Here is a 23,583-nt window from a genome sequence, read left to right as displayed (position 1 = left end):
ACTAGGCTTCAGAGGGTTCAGCTGAGCTGAGGAACTCTTTCTGCTCTTGTTGGCCTCTCATTCCTATATCACACGTATCTCTTCTTTTCTGTCACCTTCCAAAGGTTTTAGCAACAAAGGAGCACACACCTTGATCCTTGATTGGTAAGAAGACACAAAAGAAGGCTGCTTCAGAGAAGCCATTTGCCAGCAGGATTCATTCATGTTGAGGACCAAGGAAGGCACTCAAGCACCTGCAATAAACTCCACTTAAATTCAGTGTCTGTATGATAATTAAGAAATCACAATACCTTGTATTGATAATTATTACAAATGTATGTTCCCCAGAAGTTAAATATTGCCTGAAAGATCCAATAAAAATAATGACAGCTGGGGCACCTGGGTGGCTCAGTTGGCTAAGCCTCCGACTCCTGATTTCTGGTCAGGTCATGATCTCATGGTTAGTGGGTTCGAGCCCCATGTGGGACTGTGTGCTGATGGCGTGGAACCTGCTTGGGATTCTTTTTCTCTCTGTCTCTCTCTCTCCCCCACTCACCCCTCCCCTACTGGTGTTCTCTCTCACGAAATAAATCGTTAAAAAAAAAAAAATGATAGCTACTTTACTGAATGCCTGTCAATTCACTTGATCTTTCCCTAAATCAAGGTAGGTGTGTCCCCTTTGGTCAGGCACCCTTAAAATCTGTTGCCACATATTCTCCCCAGGTTTTTCTAACAGTTTTTAGAATATTAAAAAATTTTATTTTGAGTATGATTACACACTTGCTGATTCTGATTCTGCATAGCACCCTCTGGCTCATGTTGAGGCTGACCCCTGGTCTTGGGAAGACACAGTAAGACCTAGAACACAGGAGAGAAGAATTTTGTTTTCCTTAGGCAAAGGGAACACTAAAAATCATTCCTCTCCTAATTGTAGCCCTAGATCATGCAGATAAACTGTATGTTCTTTGTAGCATCAATTTAGAAGACGTCTATTCATTTGAAACCAGTCAAAACGTAGGGTGGTGTTGGTTGGGCAGTTGAAGGCCCCAGGTGTGTGGACATGGCATCTCCTGGGGACCCTCCTCCTCCCTGACCTGCCCTCATCCTTGGCGTCCCCTGCGGGAACAAGAAAAGGGTAGGGCCTGTTGAGGGAAGTGGAGCTTTGAGTTTCCATCCAGTGCTTTGTTTGTATGTATGTATGTATGTATGTATTTATTTATTTATTTATTTATTTATTATTTATTCTTTTTTTCCCCCCAGTGCTTTGTTTTTAAAAGGACGCCCCCTTTTCCGTCTTGCAATATTCCGTCTGGTGGTGGGTTAGCTGGCTGGGGAGGGGCTTGGGGGTTCTGGAGTGGCTGTCCTGCATCTTGGGGAGCCCACGCCGTCCACCGTGGAGCCCCAGGCTGGGTGGGTGACCCCACAGCAATATGTGGGGGAAGCATAATTACCCCTTTTGAAACTGAGTCTTGGGGGGGGGTGCCAGGATTTTGTTTTTGTTTGTTTTACTTAGGGACTTTACCACGTGGCAGAGCCAGGATTCAAACTGCTTTCTGCCTTACCAAGTCTCTTCAATTTACTCTCTCCCCTCAGGGATCCTATTATCTATGGCTTCCAAGAAAGTGTCTACCTGTGGTGAACATTTCAGGCCAGAAAAATTAAAAGAATGGCCAGAGCTCGAGTCAGTTGCTTTAATGGAGGTAAAGTAACGTGGCATTTGGGGACGTTATTTTGGCGATGGGACATAAATCCCTTGAGAAGTATTTTGTCTTAGTCACGGTTGGATTCCCTAGAACTAGAACAATGCCTGGCAGAAGCAAGGCACTGTTAAGAATTCACTGAATGGGAGTGATCCGGGACCAAATTTGATCAAGAGTGGTTCGAGTGCCCCTGCTGTCGCTCACTAGAGGTTCAGGACACCCACAGGGCGGTACGGTGGGTGGGTACAGGCTGCAGTCCCGGAGCTCTGCCGGCGGAGAAGCCAGGTCTGGGCTCGCCAGTTGATTCTGCTACTTAAGGGTCTGGTAAAGCAATGATTTCCTCATAAAGGAAGTGTCATTATTTTACATGATCCTATAATTTGCCTCACTGTAAAGAGAAGCTCTTGGAGTAGTCCTTTATTTTGCTCCTTTTGCAGTGGTAGCAGTAAAAGTGGTGAGACCTTTAAGCATTTGTGTCTGTGCGCGTGCGTGGGCATGAAAAGCTGTGGGTTTCAAAAGTGCTGCCAAAAGTCATTAACATCTTCCTTATGTTTTCTGGCAAAATCACAAAGAAAGCTCGGAGCTATGGAAGTCAAAAATGTTTATTTCCTTAAACAAACAAAAAGTAGTTTGAAAATCAGACTCATGATCAATATTATAATATATGCTGAGAATAGAATGGGTTAAAAAAATGTGATTTTCCACGATGTTTGTCAAAGTAGATGTTTCTACTTCTCCAAATAAATAGATTGATTTGTTCTAAATCTATAGTATCGGGAAAACACTTGTTTTACATGGTTTTTCAATTGCCATCTTAAAATGAGTCTAAGAAGGAGTCAAAGCAAAATTCTGCTTACATCAACAAGATAGTGTTATTTTGAAGACCTGAAGAGCTGTCTGAATATTATTTTAGATTTCATGTGTTGCTGTTAAATATATGGGTAACAATGCAACTCTCCTTTTTGAGATTTCTTTTATTCACAGATTTGTTATCTGAGTTTGGGGTCTAGTTTGTTTTGATGCATTCACTTGAAAGAACTGAAAGAAGAGCCAGAGATTGAAAAACATAGTTTTAAGAACCTGTATTATTTTACACTAGTTCTAGGTAATAGCATATCTCTTCCAGATACTGGATTTTTATTGTCTTTCCATTTGTTCCTTCTTAGTCCTATAAGCATAAAAGTTGGACGATCAGTTCATAGTGATCCAGATGAAAAACCCTAAGGTGATAAATATTGAGCTTGGGTTCACAGAAAATCGTGTTTGAAAAATTCTCTTAATAACACAAGAAACAACAGCTGTTGGCGAGGATGCAGACAAAGGGGAACCCTCTGGCACTGATGGCGGGAATGCAAACTGGTTCAGCCACTCTGGAGAGCAGTGCGGAGATTGCTCAAGAAACTAAAAATAGAACATCACCCACCATCCAGCAATTGCACTATTAGGTATTTACTGAAAGGATACAAAAATACAGATTTGAAGGATACATGCACCCCGATGTTTATAGCAGCATTTGTCAACTATAGCCAAACTATGGAGAGAGTCCAAATGCCCATTGACTGATGAATGGATAAAGAAGATGTGGTATATATACACACTGGAATATTACTCAGCTATCAAAAAGAACGAAATCTTGCCATTTGCAATGACATGGATGGAGCTAGAGTGTATTATGCTAAGCAGAATAACTCAATCAGAGAAAGACAAATGCCATATGATCACACTCATATGTGGAATTTAAGAAACCAAAACAGATGAACATATGGGGAGGGGGAGAGAAGAGAGGGAAACAAACCACAAGAGACTTTGAGTGATAGAGAACAAACTGGGCTGATGGAGGGAGGTGGGTGGGAGACGGGCTAGATGGGTAATGCGTACTAAGGAGTGCACTTGTGATGAGCACTGGGTATTGTATGTAAGAGATGAATCCCTGAATTCTACTCATGAAACCAATATTGCACTGAATGCAAATTAACTAAAATTTAAATTAAAATTTTCCTTAATAAAAATGTTACAAAATATTCTTTGAGGTATAAGCAGTAGATTTACAGTAAAAGTATTGGTAAAATACAATGAATTTTGTCATTCTGTTTTATTTCTTTAGGATTTACATCCTGACATTCAGTTCTGTAATTTTAGGTGTTAGCTAGAGAAGACATTGATGAAGCTGTACATGCAATATTATTTAGAGAAAATTACATTGCCAAGGTAAGAGTTGGCTACAGCCTGGATTCTAAGTATGTTCCAGGTAAGCAAGAGTGGTGCAGAGCAACACGGCTAAGAGGATGTCACTGTGTCACAGAGATTCATTTTGCTGAGAGAATGAACCTCCTCTGGTTGATCTGTTTATACAACATAGATCTGAAATTGTGCCACCTCCTTGCAGGGTCACTGAGAGGTCTGGATTCCTAGATCTGCCCGTAAAGGATCTGAGAGATCGTTCTAAGAGCTCCCCCTCTTTGTTCTGGTACTGAATAGAAATTCTTTCTGACTAAAACTTACCTCTTTCTCATATGTTCCCACATCGAAAAGGGGATATATAAAACCACCAGAAATAGTATTTAAGGGTAATGTCCAATTGTACTCAGAGTTACTATGAAATTAATAAAGTTAAAGGAGTTTTCATTTTAATGAGATTGAAATTTGGTGTTACAGTGGTACTTTAATGTTTGTGTTCTAATTTACAAAGGAAGTTCATGTATATTTTCAGCTAAGCATCAAAAAGAGGTAGGTGGGGGGCACCTGAGTGGCTCAGTGGGTTAAGCATGTGACTCTTGGTTTCGACTCAGGTCATGATCCGGTCATATTTGAGCCTGGCAGTGTGGAGCCTGCTTGGGATTCTCTGTCTCTTCTCTCTCTGCCCCCCGCCCCTGACTTGCTCTATCTCTGTCTCTCTCAAAAAAATAAACTTAAAAAAGAGTGGGGGACACCTGGGTGGCTCAGTTGGTTGAGCGCCGACTTGGGCTTAGGCCATAATCTTATGGTGAGTTCGAGCCTTGTGTCAGGCTCTGTGCTGACAGTGCAGAGGCTGGAGCCTGCTTCTGATCCTGTGTCTCCCTCTCTCCCTGCCCCTCCCCCTGCTCGTGCTCTGTCTCTCTCTCTCTCAATAATAAACATTAAAAAAAAAGGTAGGTGGGATTACCTTCCTATAGATTCAGACAGAGGTGCTGGTGTAAGTCTAGCGCTCTTTCTACTCTACCAGTTTTGTCACAGACTTTGATGATGAAGGCTAGAGACATGCAGTGGGTGACAGGAATGCTTTGAAATCCTTAAAAAAAAAAAAGGAGTTTCATGAGTTAGAAGTGGTTTGAATGTGGTTTAATCTCCAGGCACACTTCTGCTTTAGAACCTTTCATGGGTCCTTCCTGCTCTATGCTCTCAGGTTCCCCTGAGAGCTTTATTATGTTCTTTGATTATCTTATGCTAGGACCTTGCAACCCAAATGTGTTGAGAGTTTAAAAGTGGGAACAAGTGTTTCTCCCCCTTATTCAAATGACAATAAATGGAAACCTTAATAATTTGTTTTCCTTGTTTGTATCATTTCATTAAAGACTGGATATGTATTTTCAGCATCTGGATATTTTTAAGGAAAGACGAGGAGAGGTGTTACATAAAAAATGGATTGAAAATGTTGCAGAGCCTGTTCAGAGAATTGCAGAAAAAGTAATTTCATACGGAGGGTTGGAGAAAATGAAACAAGAGAATCTTGAATGTCTTTTAAAGCGCACAAATAAAATGGTACTGAGAGTTCTTTGTTTTCTTAATAAAGTATACTTTAAAGAGTTGGGCCAACATTTTCACTGGTTATTATGCAAGCAGTCCTGACATTATTTTTGTATTTAAGATGAATTCACTGAATTGTAATACAGCTTACTACATTTTTAAACTTGGAGTTTCAGAAGGAAGGAATAAAAGTATTGATTTGGAACTAGATTTATCAGGAATGCTTTTAAGTAAATGTAAAGAGAATAGCAGTAGCTTAAATCATAAGGACACTTATTGTTCACTTAACAAGAAATTGATGGGTAGGTGGTCTCACTGTGGGTTTTGGCAGTGTAGAAATGTTATTTATCACCCAGGTTTTTTCCTATAATTCTTTTCTGCTATCCTTAATATTTTTGTTTTTTCCTCATCACTCTTATATTTGTAAGCACATTTGGTTACTTACAGCTTCAGGTGTTAGGTCTGTGCTCAAGACAGGAAGAAGGGGTAAGGAGTGGTGCCAGGGTACCTTTATCTTATACCTGATCCTTTGATCTGGAAGCAAAGAGTCCCCAGAAGCTCCTAGCAGATTTCCCCTTAGATCCTCCTCTTCGCCATAAATGGGCCACATTGCAAGTCCTAGCTAGAAGCAGGGCCAGGAAAGAGAGCGTAAGGCATTCTAATCTTTCAAGTAGGAAGAGAGCAAGGGAGAAGGGGATTCCATGCTATTCAGTCAGTCAAACATTAGGTGTAGGGACCATAGCTTTCTACATACTGTTCCTCAATTTGGCTTTATAAAAGAATAAAATTTTGCTGCTGCTTTTGGAAATTTTTCTGTTTTAACCTTGAGGTCAGGACCCTCTTTTGGAATTTAGGTCTGCCTAAGTTCCCAGGTACTTACTGGAGATCTAGCATAGTTTGCCTGGAAAGTTAGAGTATTGATTTGGTGAGCAAAATTTCTGGATATGAACATTAAATACTTCTTTCTAAGCACTCTAAGAGGCAGAGCTCAGTGTCAAATCCAGGTGTCTTTGAAACCAAAGTGCACAGGCTTACAGTTGTGCTCAGAAATGTGATTGTACAAGTACAGGATGGGGAAGCCATGCCTTAGAAAAGGCATGTGTTGAAGTCCGAGTGGTTAAAAAAAATTTTTTTTTTAATGTTTATTTTGAGAGAGAGAGAGAGAGAGAAAGAGAGAGTGCGAGCAGGGGAAGGGCAGAAGGAGGGAGATAGAGAATCTGAAACAGGCTCCAGGCCCTAGCTGTCAGCACAGAGCCCAACGCGGGACTCAAACTCACAAACTGTGAGATCATGACCTGAACCAAGGTCAGATGCTTAACCAACTGAGACACCCAGGCACCCCTGGAGTGGTTTTAAATGACAGTAAATTCAATGTGAGTTGACTATGGGAGCGGACTTCTAAGAAAACATCTGGGCTCTTAGGCTGTATTGAGGGAGGCAGTGCTTGGAGTGGGAAGCATCAAAGTCCACCGTGTTGCTATCTTGTCACTCCTGATTCACACTGTAGAGGGGATCTTCAGCAGTTGCAGAACCTTTAGAAGAGGGTGGAAGCTTGACAACATCTCCTGGGAGGAAAAGTGGGAAGAAATATGGGTTATTTAGAGGAAGAAATGACAGGAAGGGGGATGAAAACGAAACATTTAAAAGACAGATGGGTGGGTGATGGGTAGATAAATTTTGTGTTGTTTTGAGGTAGAGTATTAGTGTCTCCAGTGCCAAGGCAGATTTCAACTCAGTCTAAGGACAGACTGGTGGTTAGAATGACCAAAACAGTACTTGGCTGGCAGAGCAGAAAGTTCTCAGACTAAGGCTAGTTGATGACTTCAGACTAAACTTGATGATTACTACCCCCAGAAGGTGGCGAGCTGTCTCTGCAGCCTAAATTACTTCTGAGGTTTCTTCTAACCCTTTGAATCTATGATTTTCTACAAAAACAGAATAAAGCGTTTGGCTTTTTTGAATCTTGCAAAACACATTGTATACAGTGATTTGCTCTTAGGTGTATTTTTTTTTTCTAAAGGAAATTGTATTTGGAAATCTTTATGATCCTGAAGTATACAACCCTTTTTATATGACAAAAAAGGACCCAAATTATGGAAAGGTAAGTAAGTTTCATTCATTCATTCATTCATTCACCCTTAGAAGCTCTGGGGTTGGGGAAAACCTAGTCATTTTAGAAGTCTTCTAGTTATCCTGTATTCATTAAAGAAAGTCCATAAAAGCATTTCCTCTGAGTTTTAGATTAGGAACCCAAAATAATTTCACCTACTGGGAAAATTACATGTTTGTGTGATAATGTTTCTGCTCATTCATTCTTCCATTCACATTTAGCAAACTGGAAAGGAAGACATGGGCAGCAAGACATGGGTGTGACAAGTGTCACAGAATTAGTACAGGGAGCAATGGCCTGAGAGGCAGAGCTCCTTTCTGTGAAAGGTGGAAGGAGGGATGCAGAAAAGGCTGCCCAGAGAACTAGTAGTTGGGCCTGTAACGAGTGTTCACGTTTTAAACCTGCCAATATAGGAGTTAAAATTTTGAGATGTAGATTCAGGTTTTTTACTCCTGTGTAGGAAAAGTACCCACCAGGTAGCATAAGTTATTTAAAAGTATGTGTGTGGCTCTGAAGAAAGAAGTGGTTGGTTTTGCTTCTCTCAGAAAACCAAGGCAGATCACTGTTATGAAGATAAGAAGATTCCTTTGGCTCTGAGAGACTGGCTAATATGGTGTAGGTTAGTCATTTTGCTGCCTTGCTTATCCAGTAATTGTTTACCTCATACATACTTTGGGGACCAGCATTGGGCCAGGTGTATGGGGGAAAATAAAGAAGGGGAATAGGGTTTCTAGTGTAAAGTGTAAAGTTAGGAATGGGGAGGAGAAAACCACCTCTCTCCACAACCTCTGTACCCCAGCCTCTCGACACTCACCCACACTGAGGTTTACCTGCCCTCCTGTTTTCACAGACCCTTAAAGACTGGTTGTCAGCTCTCCCAGGAGCACTCTTACTCCCAGGCCACTCACTGCCTTGTGCTCCTAAAGCATCCTCTTCTGATACCTCTCATGACTAGATTGTCACTGTATATGATTTTCTGTTCTAGACAGGTTCTTGAGGATAGGAACTCACTGGGAGGTGGCACCCAGTGGCGTCAGCACATATTTATTGACTGGTGCACTGATGCAGTAGAAGTCTTGATGGAGTGTGCTACTTCTATCGGGAGGCCCTCCTTCCAGTCAGCCACTTATGACTCAATGAAATGTCCTAATGTGAGACAGATAACCTTTACCCTTTCCCTGCTCTATGGGTTGACATTATTCACGGGTCGACATTATTCATGGGTCATTAATCTTTGGTGTACAGTAAGGCCATACTCGAATGCTTCAGACAGACTTAGAGAGCTTAATACAAAGCACTTGGATCCTTGAAATTATTTTTCTTGTAGGTTATGTTGCCTTTGTTTTGTGATTCCCTGTTTAGAAGATGGCAAGAGATGGATGAAGAGAAGAGAGCCGTTTTTCAAAATAAGACAGGTATTTTGTGATCATTGGGCTTTATTTTTAGAGACTTATAATTGTCTGGTGATTTCCTACCAGAAGAGTGACTAAGTTGACATTAAGACTGTTGATTTAGATTTTTTTTTTTATCTTCCTATAGGAAAACGATACACCTTAAAAGAATGTAAAGACCTAGAGAAGGCCAGGCTTTATGCCACATTGCCCCATTTCACTTTTACTCTACATGATGTTATTCTAAGAGTGGCATAAAGCCTCTGCGAGATCTGTGAGAAACAAAACACCTAGTAAATGCAGGTAAGGGTGCACTAACTAATGAATGGATCCTTTTACCATCTCCATTGTTTTGCCTTTTACAGAATGTCATGTGGTTAGAATCGCACAGTATAGCTATAGCCTTTTCCAGATTTTACCTTTATCCTTAAAGGATGTTTTCACAGGATTAAGAATATTAGGTTGGCAATTCTTTTTCTTTTTTTTTTTTAAGTATTTATTTATTTTGAGAGAGAGGTAGAGAATGAGCAAGGTAGGGGCAGAGAGAGAGAGAGGGGAGACAGAAGATCCGAAGCAGGATCTCTGCTGACAGCAGAGAGCCTGATGTGGGGCTTGAACTCATGAACCATGAGATCATGACCTGAGCTGAAATGGGACGCTTAACTGATTGAGCCACCCAGGCACCCCAGCAATTATTTTTCTTTAACACATATCCCACTGTATTTAAAAAAAAAATGTTTATTTATTTTGGAGAGAGAGAGAGCGCAAGCAGGGGAGGGGCAGAGAGAGATGGAGACACAGAGTCCGAAGCAAGCTCCAGGCTCTGAACTGTCAGCACAGAGTCCAGTGGGTTCATGGGGCTCGAACCCACGAACTGTGAGATTATGACCTGAGCCAAAGTCTGACACTTAACCCACTGAGCCACCCAGGCACCCTTGTATTTTTTTATTCTATCCAGAAGACAGTTTTATTTTATTTTAAATTTATTTATTTATTTTGAGAGAGATAGAAAACGGGCAGAGGGGCAGAGAGAGAGAGAAGAGAGAGAATCTCAAGCAGGCTCTGCACTGTCAGCTCAGAGCCTAATGCGGGGCTGGATCTCATGAACCGAGAGATCATGACAGGAGCCCAAATCAAGAGTTAGATGCTTAACTGACAGAGCCACCCAGGTGCCCCTCCCCAGAGATAGTTTTGATCAGCGTACAGGAGCTTGATAAAAAAATCCATCCACACCTGTAGGATAACAGCCCACTTTTAAAAACTGGTCCCAGTACACTGACCAAATTTCCCAGTGAGTATTACTAATAGCAAATTTATTTATTTTTCTTTTTCCTCTCATAACTACTCTAAAGATTTTTTTCCCACAGACTTTTTATTTTATTTTTTAATAACTATTTTAATCACCCAGTGCTCATCACAACAAGTGCACTTCTTAATCCTCATTACCTATTTAACCCATCCCCTAACCCACCTACCCTCTGGTAACCATCAGTTCTCTATAGTTAAGAGTTTGGGGGTGCCTGGGTGTTCAGTCATTTGAGAGTTCGGTTCTTGATTTTGGCTCAGTTTCTTAATTTTGTCCAGTTCTTGATTTCATGATCCTAGGGTTGTGGGATTGAGCCCCTTGTTGAACTCCACGCTAAGCATGGAGCCTGCTTAAGATTCTCTCTCCCCAAGAAGAGGTGGTATGTATGTATGTATGTATGTATATGTGTGTATGTGTGTATATATACATACGCACATACACACATATACACATACATACATACATACATACATACATACATACATACATACAATGGAGTATTACTCAGCAATCAAAAAGAATGAATTCTTGCCATTTGCAACTACGTGGATGGAACTGGAGGGTATTATGCTAAGCGAAATTAGTCAGAGAAAGACAAAAATCATATGACTTCACTCATATGAGGACCCTAAGACACAGGACAGATGAACATAAGGGAAGGGAAGCAAAAATAATATAAAAACAGGGAGGGAGGACAACACATAAGAGACTCTTAAACTGGAGAACAAACAGAGGGTTACTGGAGGGGTTGTGGGAGGGGGGATGGGCTAAATGGGTAAAGGGCACTAAGGAATCTACTCCTGAAATCATTGTTGCACTATATGCTAACTAATTTGGATGTAAATTAAAAAAAACAAAAACGTAGATCTTTAAAATATTTTCTTTATTTTCTGGCAAATGTCAAGTTTCATTTAGCAAATCTTAAGAATAGTGTATAAAATATGTATTATAGCACAAACAAATGATGAATAAAAATGCAAAAAAAAAAAAAAAAAGATTCTCTCTCCCTGTGCCCCTCTTCCCTGCTTGTGCTCTCTCTAAAAAAAAAAAAAGAAAAAAAAAAGAAAAGAAAAGAGAAAAAGTTTCCTGATTAAAAAAAAAAAAAAGAGTATTTCTTGGTTTGTCTCTCTCTCTTTTTTCCCCCATTGCTCATTTATTTTGTTCCTTAAATTCCACACGAGTGAAATCATATGGTATTTGTCTTTCTCTGACTTATTTCACTTAGCATTATATTCTCTAGGTCCATCTATGTTGTTGTGAATGGCAAGATTTCATTCTATTTTATTTTATTTTATTTTATTTTATTTATTTATTTATTTTTTTTGGGTGATCATCAATGTGATTTATTTTCTGTTTGTGTATTTTTGTTGTGTCTGTTGTATAGGCTTAAAAGGAGAGCTGATATATATCAATCTCTTACCATGTAGCCCACATCTATTTATTTATTTTATTTCTCCAGCTTATTATATCTGTGAGAAAGCTCTGAGAAATAGGTATCATTTTATATGTAAGGAATAGGAATCTTGAAGGTTAAATAACTCATTGAATCATATACAGCTAATAAATGCTTAATTTAAAGTAATTAAATTAATTACTGTAATTCCTGATGCATGTGTAATACAGTGAAATTTTCTATTTTTGGATAAATCTATTGAGAATATGGTCATTGTTTGCAAATACATAGTAACAAATATAAAGTACATTGTTACAAGATGGAAAGGCCTGTGCCCTCAAAAATTGAATAAATAGGTTAATTATTTAAATATCAGTTTCCATATGAAAAATTCATGTTTCATAGCCAATAAAAAAGTGCACAGGTTGAAGAAATTAAATGGGAGAAAAACTTAAACCCTTGCCCCCCAAAAAAGAATTTCATTGTGATTTAAACAAGTGAAAGATTAATTTTACTTATTTCAATATTAATTATAAAATTAAACAGAAAATTAAAGCATTAAAATGCCTCTTATGAGAGGCCTGATAAAGCAATTATCGGTTGGTTCAATCAGCAAAGGGCACATGATAAATATGTGCTGAAAAAGCATAATTTTTATTTGAAATGCTTTTTCTGGGTTTGTTGTTGTTGCTGCTATTGTTGAAGAGTAACTTTATTCTCTTCTGCTATTTATATATATATATATATATATATATATATATATATATATATATATGAAATTTATTGTCAAATTGGTTTCCATACAACACCCAGTGCTCATCCCAAAAGGTGCCCTCCTCAATACCCATCACCCACCCTCTCCTCCCTCCCACCCCCCATCAACCCTCAGTTTGTTCTCAGTTTTTAACAGTCTCTTATGCTTTGGCTCTCTCCCACGCTAACCTTTTTTTTTTTTTTCCTTCCCCTCCCCCATGGGTTCCTGTTAAGTTTCTCAGGATCCACATAAGAGTGAAACCATATGGTATCTGTCTTTCTCTGTATGGCTTATTTCACTTAGCAACACACTCTCCAGTTCCATCCACGTTGCTACAAAAGGCCATATTTCATTTTTTCTCATTGCCACGTAGTATTCCATTGTGTATATAAACCACAATTTCTTTATCCATTCATCAGTTGATGGACATTTAGGCTCTTTCCATAATTTGGCTATTGTTGAGAGTGGTGCACTAAACATTGGGGTACAAGTGCCCCTATGCATCAGTACTCCTGTATCCCTTGGATAAATTCCTAGCAGTGCTATTGCTGGGTCATAGGGTAGGTCTATTTTTAATTTTCTGAGGAACCTTCACACTGCTTTCCAGAGCGGCTGCACCAATTTGCATTCCCACCAACAGTGCAAGAGGGTTCCCGTTTCTCCACATCCTCTCCAGCATCTATAGTCTCCTGATTTGTTCATTTTGGCCACTCTGACTGGCGTGAGGTGATATCTGAGTGTGGTTTTGATTTGTATTTCCCTGGTAAGGAGCGACGTTGAGCATCTTTTCATGTGCCTGTTGGCCATCCGGATGTCTTCTTTAGAGAAGTGTCTATGCATGTTTTCTGCCCATTTCTTCACTGGGTTATTTGTTTTTCGGGTGTGGAGTTTGGTGAGCTCTTTATAGATTTTGGATACTAGCCCTTTGTCCGATATGTCATTTGCAAATATCTTTTCCCATTCCGTTGGTTGCCTTTTAGTTTTGTTGGTTGTTTCCTTTGCTGTGCAGAAGCTTTTTTATCTTCATAAGGTCCCAGTAATTCACTTTTGCTTTTAATTCCCTTGCCTTTGGGGATGTGTCGAGTAAGAGATTGCTACGGCTGAGGTCAGAGAGGTCTTTTCCTGCTTTCTCCTCTAAGGTTTTGATGGTTTCCTGTCTCACATTCAGGTCCTTTATCCATTTTGAGTTTATTTTTGTGAATGGTGTGATAAAGTGGTCTAGTTTCAACCTTCTGCATGTTGCTGTCCAGTTCTCCCAGCACCATTTGTTAAAGAGACTGTCTTTTTTCCATTGGATGTTCTTTCCTGCTTTGTCAAAGATGAGTTGGCCATACGTTTGTGGGTCTAGTTCTGGGGTTTCTATTCTATTCCATTGGTCTATGTGTCTGTTTTTGTGCCAGATTTCATTCTATTTTATGGTTGAACGATTCCATTGTACATATGTATATATACACCACATTTTCTTTATTCATCTATCAGTGGACACTTGGGCTGCTTCCATATCTTGGCTATTGTAATTAATGCTGCTATAAATACAGGCATGCACATATCCCTTTGAATTAGTGTTTTTGTATTCTTTGGGTAAATACCCAGTAGTGCAATTGCTGGATCGTAGGGTGGTTCTCTTTTTAATTTTTTGGGGACCCTCCATCCTGTTTTCCACAGTGGTGCACCAGTTCGCATTTCTACCAACAATGTAAGAGGGTTCTCCTTTCCCCACATCCCTACTAATACCTGTTGTTCCTTGTGTTGTTGATTTTAGCCATTATGACAGGTCTGAGGTGATATCTCATTGTAGTTTTGATTTGCATTTCCCTGATGATAAATGATGAACATTTTCACATACCTGTTGGCAATCTGTATATCAGGAATAAACTCCACTTGATTGCAGTGAATAATTTTTTTTTCAATGAATTGTTGAATTTGGTTTGTTAATATTTTGCTGAGGATTTTGCATCTACATTCTTGTGTGGGTGGGTGGGTGGTGTCTTTATCTTGTTTTGATATCAGGGTAATGGTGGTCTCATAGAACGAATATGTAAGTTTTCTTTCCTTATCTATTTTTGGAATAGTTTGTCTCCTCCCCATATTTTAGGTATATGGTGTCATATTTGACATCCTTTTATTTTGTGAACTCCTTGACTGAGTTTTACAGAAATATTCATGTTTACTGGTTTTATGTTTCCTGCCTTCATACTGTCACTTTTGGTCTTTCCACTCAGAGTCCCCTTTAATATTTCTTGCTGGGCTGGTTCAGTGGCCATGAACTCCTTTAGTTTTTGTTTGTCTGGGAAACTCTTTACCTGTCCTAGTCTTGCTAGATAGAATATTCTTGGCTACAGGTTTTTCCCATTCAGCACTTTAAATATATCATGCCACTCCTTTATGGTTTGGAAAGTTTCTGCTGAAAAATCCACTGATAGCCTTATGGGGTTTCCTTTGTATGTAACTATCTTTTTTTGGATTACTGCATTTAATTTTTTTTATTACTATATTTTGCCACCTTAATTACAATGTCTTGGATATGTTTTGTTGATTTTGTCAGGGGGTTTCTCTGTGCCTCCTGGATTAGATGTTTCCTTCCCCAGATTAAGTAAATTTTCAGCTATTATTTCTTCAAATAAATTTTATGCCTCCATTTCTCTCTCTCTTCTTCTTGTGGGACTCCTATTATATGAGTGTTATTACATTTGATTGAATCACTGAGTTCCCTAAGTCTTCTCATTTTGCATAATTCTTTTTTCTCTCTTTTCAACTTGATTCTTTTCATTACTCTGTCTTCCAGGTCATTAATTCATTCTTTTGCTTCTTCCAGCCTGCTGTTCATTCCATCGAGTGTGTGTTTCATTTTGTTTACTGAACCCTTTATTTCTGCTATGTTATTCTTATCTCTGTGTTAATGGTCTGATATCCTCCATTGTTTTCTCTTCCAGTGTGTATCCTTATGACCATTACTTTAAATTATCCATCAGCCATATTACTTATATCTGTTCCATTTAGATCTCTGGCCATGGCCTTATCCTGTTCTTTCATTTGGGACAAAGTCCTCTGTCTTCTCATTTTGTCTAAGTCTCTGCCTGTTTCTGTGTGTTGGGAAAGTCAGCTATGTCTCTTGTTCTTGAGGTTAATGGTTTTATGAAGAAGAGATCTTATAGTGCCCTGCCATGCAGTGTCTCCTGTATACTAGGGCCTAGCAATTCCAGGGGTGTCTCCAGTGTGTGGTGTCTGCGCTCTGCTGTTTTGTTCTGCCTGCTTTATCCTTCAGGCCAGTTGTCTCCATAGTCTCTCTTTGCCTGTTGTGGGCAGTGTTTGGTCTCTGGTCTTAATGTGGTGTGTTTTAACTAGGTGTGCCCTGTCTGCTTGTTAAATGAGCTCTGTCACCACCGCCCCTGGAACTGAGGCTCTGCAAAACTCCCAGGTCAGGAAATGTGGTTTGGGCAGAGATTTGGGCCCATCTTCAGCTGCACTGGGACTGAGGCAAGCATGACTTTAGAAAGGGCAGTTCCACTGAAGCATGGGGTGTGACAAGGGTTGGTGTAAGCAAGTTAGGTAGGGAGTATTTGTGCTGTGCTGGGTCCCACAGGTAGCTCTGTGCTTTTGCTGAAGGGTAGGGGAGGGAAATGGCACCTGCCAATTCCTTGGTTCCTGGAGGAGTCTCTCTGTGAATGCTGCTTCTCTGGGACACGCCCTGATAGGAGCAACTGATCTCCCCACTGTGTGCCCCAGGTGCTCTTGAGGTTGTTGTTTCCATGCCGTATATCTGCAAGTTGTTTGCCCTGCCTTCTCTCCAAGAGCATTCCTGATGTCCTCTGAGATTTTCCAGAGCCAAGAACCCTGACCCTTAGAACTCCAGGCTTTAAGTCCCACTGGTTGCAAGAACTCATGAAATTTGGCCCCTCCTGCTTTCCAAGCCAATTACTATGGGGATTCATTTTCCCCCTGTGGGCTCCCCTGTTAGTCTGGCTCTCATCCTTTTCCACTACCATGGCTCCCTTCCCACTGGCCATGATCTGTTTCTCTTCCAGACTGTGTCTCTGCATTTCTTACTTTCTTTGATGTGGCTCTTCTCTGCCTTTAGTTGTGGAGTTAGTTCTGCCAGTCTTCAGGTCAATTTTTGGGGTATTTAGGATGATATGATAGTTGTCTAGTTGTATTTGTGAGATGAGGTGAGTTTAGCCTCCTTCTACTCTACTGCCATCTTCCCCTTCCTCCTATCCCGTTGTCTTTTACTCTTTCAGTTGAAAACTCAGCTGCTGGCCTCACTGTTGATCCTTTGAAGAAAATTGTCTTTTTCTCTGGAGGTTTTAAAAATTTTCTTATTGTCTGATTTTCTGTAGTTTTATGAATTTCTTTTTATCTTTCCTACTTGGAATCCATAGGTCATCTTGTACCTGTAAACTGATGTCTTTAATCAGTTCTGGTGATTATTACCTCTGCCATATTCTCTCTCTCCTCTTTCTGGCACTCCAGTTAAATATATTTTAGATTTTCTCACTATCTCACTGCATCCTTACTGTCTCTTACCAATTTTTTTGTGTATTTTCCATCTTTTTTGTTACTTTATATTTCATTCTAGATATTTTACTAATTTCTCTTCAGTTATATCTAATACTCTTTTGTTAAACCTATCAATGAATTATTTTTAGTTGTTTTATTTTTATAGTTCTAGCTCTAGCATTTTATTTCTTTTTCAGGTAGGTTTTGGGGAAGGCTGTCTGGAATCAGGGCCTGGAGTATCTCTATCCTCTACTGGGACCCTATCTTAATGCACTGCTTGACTTGCCTGCCACTAGGAAGGAGTTGAGAACAAGGTTAACTCCCCACCTGCCAAGATCACAACCAGGCCTGGGAGAAAAAAAAAATCCACAAAAGAAATGCTGAGACCATGGAGAAGTGTGTGTACCCTGCTACCTGAGGTTGGCAAATTCCCCCAGTGGAGAAAATAGCCAGAGATTGCCAGCTCATTCTGAAAGAGCTGTCTCCTCTCTGAAAATTTCCAATGACTTTAAAATTACAAAATTTTTTTTTCCTAGGGTGGGGCAATAAATATTCTGTTTTTCTAGTTGTTGCAGCAAGATTGTTGGCCTGTGCAAAGTTCTAAATCCTATATAAAACATGGAAGTCCTGTCATGCTCTCTTGACATTTCCCCTTTTTAAAAAAATTGTTATTTATTTATGAGAGAGAGAGAGTGAGTGAGCAGGGGAGGGGCAGAGAGACATGGACACAGAATCTGAAACAGGCTCCAGACTCTGAGCTGTCAGCACAGAGCCTGACACAGGGCTTGAACCCATGAACTGTGAGATCATGACCTGAGCTGAAGTCAGATGTTTAACCGTCTGAGCCACCCAGGCACTCCAACATTTCCTTTTTATCTTTCATCCAGAGTTTTACTGGAGTGAACAGTGCTACTTACTGTTTCCCCTTCTGATTTGGAAGTTTTATGTTTTATTTCTTGGCTTGTTTATACATTTTAACAAACAATTTAGACTTCAATAATTATATAACTTCCCATCTTCCAGCAAGACAAAGGCTTTATTTTGCTTTATTTCGTCATCCCCACTTTGTAGCTTCTCAGCTCCTTAAGTGGTATTCTGCCCTTTAATCTGGTATCCTCCAGTGAATTCTCCACCTAGCAGCTGGAGGAATGTCTTTGAAGTGATGGAACTTCTCCAGTCAAAAACCCTTCAGTCGCTTCCCATAACCCTTACAATAAAGTCCAGACACTTAACATAGCACATAAGGTGCTATGGGCCTTGCTAGCCTTTCTGGCTTCATCTAAAAATATCCCTTTCCTTTAAGGAAAAGAAGTATAAATAAACTACAAAAATATCTGGGTCAAATCAGCACAGTTATAACTGCCTGACCTGCCATGTTGTTTCATGGCTTTGTTCCATTTTATTACTGGCCATTGTGATCCAGCCAAGAGAGGGAATTATCACATGGTGTGATACCATTACACCCTCCATCTGCTTTTTCCCACCCCAGCAAGCCCCTTGAGGGCAGGGACTGTGTCTTATTTATCCTGGTGTTCCCAGCACTTAGCTGGAATGCAGTAGAGGATGAGTAAATGCTTGTGGAAGGAAGGAGGGAAGGAAGGCAAGAATGAATGGAGGAATGAAGGAGAAAGCTGCTTTCCCTCCACAGGTCTGGGCTTCTCTGGGAGGTGCTGGAAACCCTCTGGGAGGACACACCTGGAAGTGTGTTCACATGGCCGCTCAGTAAAGTAAGAAAAGGACTTAAAGACAAGGTGTCTATGTTAGAGACAGTGTGATTACAAAAAGCAGAATCCTCAAGTTAAAAAAAAAAGGAGGGAGGAACCTAGGTAGGTTAGAAATCACTGGTCTGTTACAGAAGCCATGGTCAGTGTCCCAGTTTGTTTGACTCATGTAACAGAATGCCAGAGATTGGGGGGGCTTATAAACAACAGAAATTTATTTCTCACAGTTGTGGAGGCTGGAAAGTCCAAGATCATGGTAGTGGCAGATTCAGTATCTGGTGGGGACCCACTTTCTTGTTCTTAGATGGCACCTTCTTGTTGTGTTCTCACATGTTGGGAAGGGTGAAGGAGTTTTCTAGGGTCTCTTTTATAGTGGCACTAGTCTTATTCATGAGGGCTCTGCCTGCATGACCTAATCACCTCCCCTAAACCCCACATCTTAATACCATCACATTGGGGGTTAGGTGTCAACATATGAATTTTGGGGGGACACAAACATTCAAACCATAGCAGTCAGGAGGACAAACAGGCTGCTTACGGGACTAAGAGCCATGTTCTTTCCTCTTTGGGACTATGTGGCTTTCATCAGAGCTTCTTTGTGAACCTACTTCCTTACTTTCTCTGCTTTCTTATGCATGTGCTGGAAAATGGATACCCCAGGCCTGCCTGAGTTTCTGGTTTGAGCAGTGACAGACTGCCTGGAAGCCACCCTATCCCACTTACAACTCTAGGGGTTTGAGGCTCTGGCCCAGGTGCCTCAGCCACGACCAGAGAAGGGTCACATGACTCACTGCCTACCTAACGGTTGTGCCAGCAGGAGTGGGGGGGGGGGGGGAGAGACTGATACGTGGACAGCCACCAAGTGATGTCTACTCAGTCCTTCCTTTTCATGAAGTATGAGTTTGCTAACTTAATTTGCAGCAATTATTGAATAATACAATTCTGTTTGTATGGAGTTGAAATACTTTTCTCTGTTTTTCTTTGCAGTCCTGAGAAACTTATCTGTTCAGAAAATAAATATTTGCCTGATGAAGAGAATGAGACTACTGACCTAAGACCATTTTTGAAAGGCAATTTCATTCCTCAAAGCTCAGCCAGGAGAATGGAAGGGAAGAGAGGAATTGTGTGGTGAGCAGAGATCTGGGGGAGCAGGGCTGGGATGGCACAAGTTGCAACATGCACAAGATGACAGGCATTGATTTTGGAATTTGAGCCATTGACACATCCCTCCTTGTGACACAGGTTCCCCAGGGTAGAGAAGGCAGGAGGCAAAAAAGGGAGTGGAAAGGATGTTGCAGAAGATTTACTTCATGCACAGGAAATGGTGGGGTTGCCTCTGGGCTTGGTGCTGCTGCGCCCTGTGGCAGGGAGTCTGGGGTTTGGAAACTCAGAAAAGGTGCACATAGTGGGACCCCAGAACCTGCTTTGGAGGACAGATTGTGTCCTCACGAGGTGAGAGAAATCCTGGTCAGAGAAATTTTCAGAGAAAATTTTCCCTGAATTTTTGCTCCTCTGCCATTTTCCTACCATTTATACATCCACACCAGACCAAAAAAAAAAAAAAAAAAAAAAAAAGAAAGAAAGAAAAAAGAAAAATCTGTTCTTAGTGCAGTCACAGTAGGTAGGAATCTTCTGAAATTTATACTAAAAAAATTAGGCCAAATGATGGTTTACACATGTAAAAGTTATTTATTTAATCATAAAAGTTGTTTTATATGCAAGCGTTTTCCATGCACAGATTTCTCATCCTGAGCTCACAATCTGACTGGCACATGTATAGCTCTTGCTCGCTTTTCCCTTCCATCCTCTCGTCTCCCACGTCCCGTATCCTAACGCCTTTGGGTGCTTGGGAGTTGTAAGGGTTCGTGGGTGTCTTAAGTGCAGTGGATCTGTGTGTTCACTGACCTCCCCACTCTTGCCTCCATTGCAAAGAGCGTGAAAATCTTGTCAGATAGGTTGTTAACCCAGGTTCCACCCAATCCCATTGTTTTCCCTAGTCTCTCAAGAGAGAAACGGATTTTCCTAAATGGGAGAATGGAAGTTTCCATTCCACAGCAATTTTCTCTGTGAATAACTGAGAGCCAAGCCCCTCTGTCAGATCTGGATGGGACTGTAGTCAGCTCTGCCCTTCTGGAAGGGTAGCCTCACTGCTGTCACCAGGAGAGCCAAACAATGGAGTCTGGTTTACACACAATAGAAGTTTATTTCTCGCTCATGTACCAGAAAAGTTTAGGTCAGCAGGGTGTCAGGCTGTCCCTCTTTCATGAGTTTGGCTGATGGAACCTTTGTCATCTTCAGTGCCTGGCTTCCAAGCTTGCCCTGGGGAACCTGAAAAGGGAAGAGGTCATGGAGGAGTTCTCCCTGGGCATGAAGTGTAGGTGGGCCAGGTCTCACATGTTCCACTGGGGAGGACATGGCTGTCCCTAACTGCAGAGGGAGGGTGCTGGGAGAAGTAGCCTCTGCTGCTCTGAGCACAATGGCAGGGAGAGCAGGTGTTCTGTGGACAGCTAGTCACCTCCACCCTACCATGGAGAGGTCAGTACTGTGTGGAGTCCAAAGACCTGGGAAGCCTTGGCTGAGAGTTGCAGAAACCAAAGAGAGTAGGGGAGAGGTGAGGAGAGGACTGCCTGGAAGGTCTCAGCTCAGGCAGGAGGGCGGAGTGTTGGGTGAGATCCACTGGGGCCTTCTTCTCTGCCCCAGTCAGCCCCTCTTCCCTGCCCTACACTTAGCACTTCCCTTCTGTTCACAGGTTCGAGGTGCCAGACAGCACAGACCACAACCCTGGGTGCCTGGGGAAGGCCAGTATAGGTGGGGGTCACAGCCCGTGTTAAGAAGAGTGATGATGGCAAAAGTCCTGGGGCGGCACCCGGCCTCCCTGCAGCTGGGGTTCAGGCATGGCTGCAGGGAACGGTGCCATCTGTAAGGAGGCCATGGTAATAAAGCTTCGCTGAGCTTTACTTCCTCATTTGTGTGCCAACAGTTAAAATGCTGCCAATGGGTTTTCTCTCTCCAGAAGTGTAAGATGTTGCAAGCAGTAACAAACAATAATAGTTACTGTTTATTGAGCTGTTGTGAACTAGGAACTGTGTGAGATATTTTTATATATTAAAAAAAAAATTTTAAGTTTAGTTATTTATTTTGAGAGAGAGAGAGTACTAGTGGAGGAAGGGCAGAGAGAGACAGGGAGTGAGAATCCTAAGCAGGCTCCACGCTGTCAGCAAAGAGCCCGATGGGAGCCTTGAACTCACTGTGAGAACACGACCTGAGCTGAAATCAAGAGCTGGAAGCTTAACTGACTGAGCCACCCAGGAGCCCTGGAACTGCGAGAGGTATTTATATTCATGTAAAAGTTTTCACAGCAAAATGACAGCATGATCTCCCCTTACGTGAAACTTGGAGAGGGGTTGAGTAACTTGTTCAATGTCAGCTGCACGGCTGAAAGTGGTGGTGGTCTCGATTCCAAGTCTAGGCCGTCTAGTGCCAAAGCACCAGTCCAATCACCAGAACACACACCCCACTCAGACTCTGTCATGTCAGTCAAATTGCTCAGGGTTTCGGTCCCCTTCAGAGAGTGGTTATCCTGTTGGCGTGCCGCAGAGTCCTGATTGTGAAGAGCACTGGGGGGCGGGGGAGGGGGTCGGTGGTGGCTTGCTGGGCATCTCTCCTATCTGCTCAGTCCTTCTCCAGGGGACGCAAGGAGTCTAAGAGCACACCCTCCTCCCTCATCCTTCAGAAAATTAGGCTCACGTTTCAGTCAGGAGAGAACTTCATTTCTTAAGAGGCAGAGCTGCAGTCCCAGGTCAAAGCAGGTGACTGGAGTTGTGAGGAGCATGGACATTGAATGTCCTCTGGAGTTTTGTAGAAGTCTGACTCACCTCCTGCAGGCTCCTCTGTCCTAAATCTGAAAAGAACCCTGACACATGTAGACATGGGGAAATGGCAGTAGCCACAGTTCATCCCAGGGAGAATTCAAGTCCCTGCTGTCCTGGGAAAAGGATTATCCTTTAGCTCGGGTCACAAGTAAACCCACAACTGGTTTTAAACTGGCCTTGACTCATCAGAGACTGTCTCAGGCTTTGGAACTCAGCCAGTCAGAGGCAGACTTGTTGGACATCGCCCCATACCTGCCTTCAAGACCCTATAGAAGATCAGCAATTTGCTTTGCTCAGTGAGGCTGCGCCTGACCAGCCAAACTTTCCCTTAATTAATACATTCAGGTGTTTTGGTTTCAGATGTTGAGTGGCGTCTCTTCTATTGACACTGGCCATATTTCTTTTACATCTAAGTTTTAACAAATAAGTACCCAGGATTAATACCCAGAATGGCAGATTTTTTTTTTTTTTAACTTGAACATTCTGAGTTATGTTTTCCAGCCCTTCTTTGCTCAGTGGTTATGTTTAGACAGAAACGGGGGCTGTGGTGGAGGGACATTTGAATCTTTCCTGTTCATCTAGCTCCCTAAGATGTGCTCCCTGAGAATCAAGGCTCCTATAGCCTGCGTGGTTCCTTCTAAAAAGCAGATCTTTTTCCAGTTGTACTCATTAACCCAGGAATTTAGTGGGTAAGACCTGATTTTTGTCAATGTTCAAAACAAATCTCACACTACAAAATCCAGAGCCCAAACCAGCAGCGCTGACAGGTGTGGATGTGGGTCTGACAGGACAGGGGACAGGGAGAGACAGGTGCTTCTGGAGCTGGAGGCCGAGGTCCTGCTGAAGATGTTTAATGCCTATGTATTTTCTTGACTCTGAAGTTACCTCTGAGGTTCCTGCTCAACCAAGTAGGCAGAAGGACTCAAGAAGGTATGGTCTTACTCCCACAGAGATCAGCAGTCTAGCCATCAGTGACACCACGCCCCAGAAACCGTAGGTCAATTTACTAGAGTCATGGAGCAAGTCAGAGTCAAGACGAGGCTCCAGGGTCTCCTAGGCACCACACCCTCCCTCCCCCACCCCCTCTTGGTTTTTGCCACTGTCACAGAAAGGAAATTTGGTTTCACTACAAGCAAC

At 41.6% G+C, this 23,583-nt stretch overlaps 2 protein-coding genes across 3 annotated transcripts in view; one reads left to right on the top strand and one right to left on the bottom strand.

The window, feature by feature from the left end:
* The first annotated feature begins 105 nt into the window (after positions 1-105).
* On the top strand, positions 106-21,758 carry FAM228A (family with sequence similarity 228 member A). Its single transcript, XM_053201395.1, is given in 7 exon segments — positions 106-1,679; positions 3,819-3,887; positions 8,840-8,927; positions 9,052-9,148; positions 9,150-9,177; positions 19,631-20,026; positions 21,324-21,758. Coding segments are annotated over 6 exon segments (531 nt in total). The 5' UTR covers positions 106-1,586; the 3' UTR covers positions 19,787-20,026; positions 21,324-21,758.
* The window catches only part of ITSN2 (intersectin 2), a 147,316-nt gene continuing 144,490 nt past the window's right edge, over positions 20,758-23,583 (bottom strand). For both annotated transcript variants that reach the window (XR_008289646.1, XR_008289647.1), the window contains one exon: positions 20,758-20,902. The gene's annotated coding sequence lies outside the window, so the exon portion shown is untranslated. The remainder of the gene's footprint in view (positions 20,903-23,583) is intronic.

Source organism: Acinonyx jubatus, chromosome A3, assembly GCF_027475565.1.
Source record: "Acinonyx jubatus isolate Ajub_Pintada_27869175 chromosome A3, VMU_Ajub_asm_v1.0, whole genome shotgun sequence".
Lineage (NCBI taxonomy): Eukaryota > Metazoa > Chordata > Mammalia > Carnivora > Felidae > Acinonyx > Acinonyx jubatus.
Note: the sequence above shows the minus strand (reverse complement) of the source record. Positions and strands in the feature narration are given on the sequence as shown.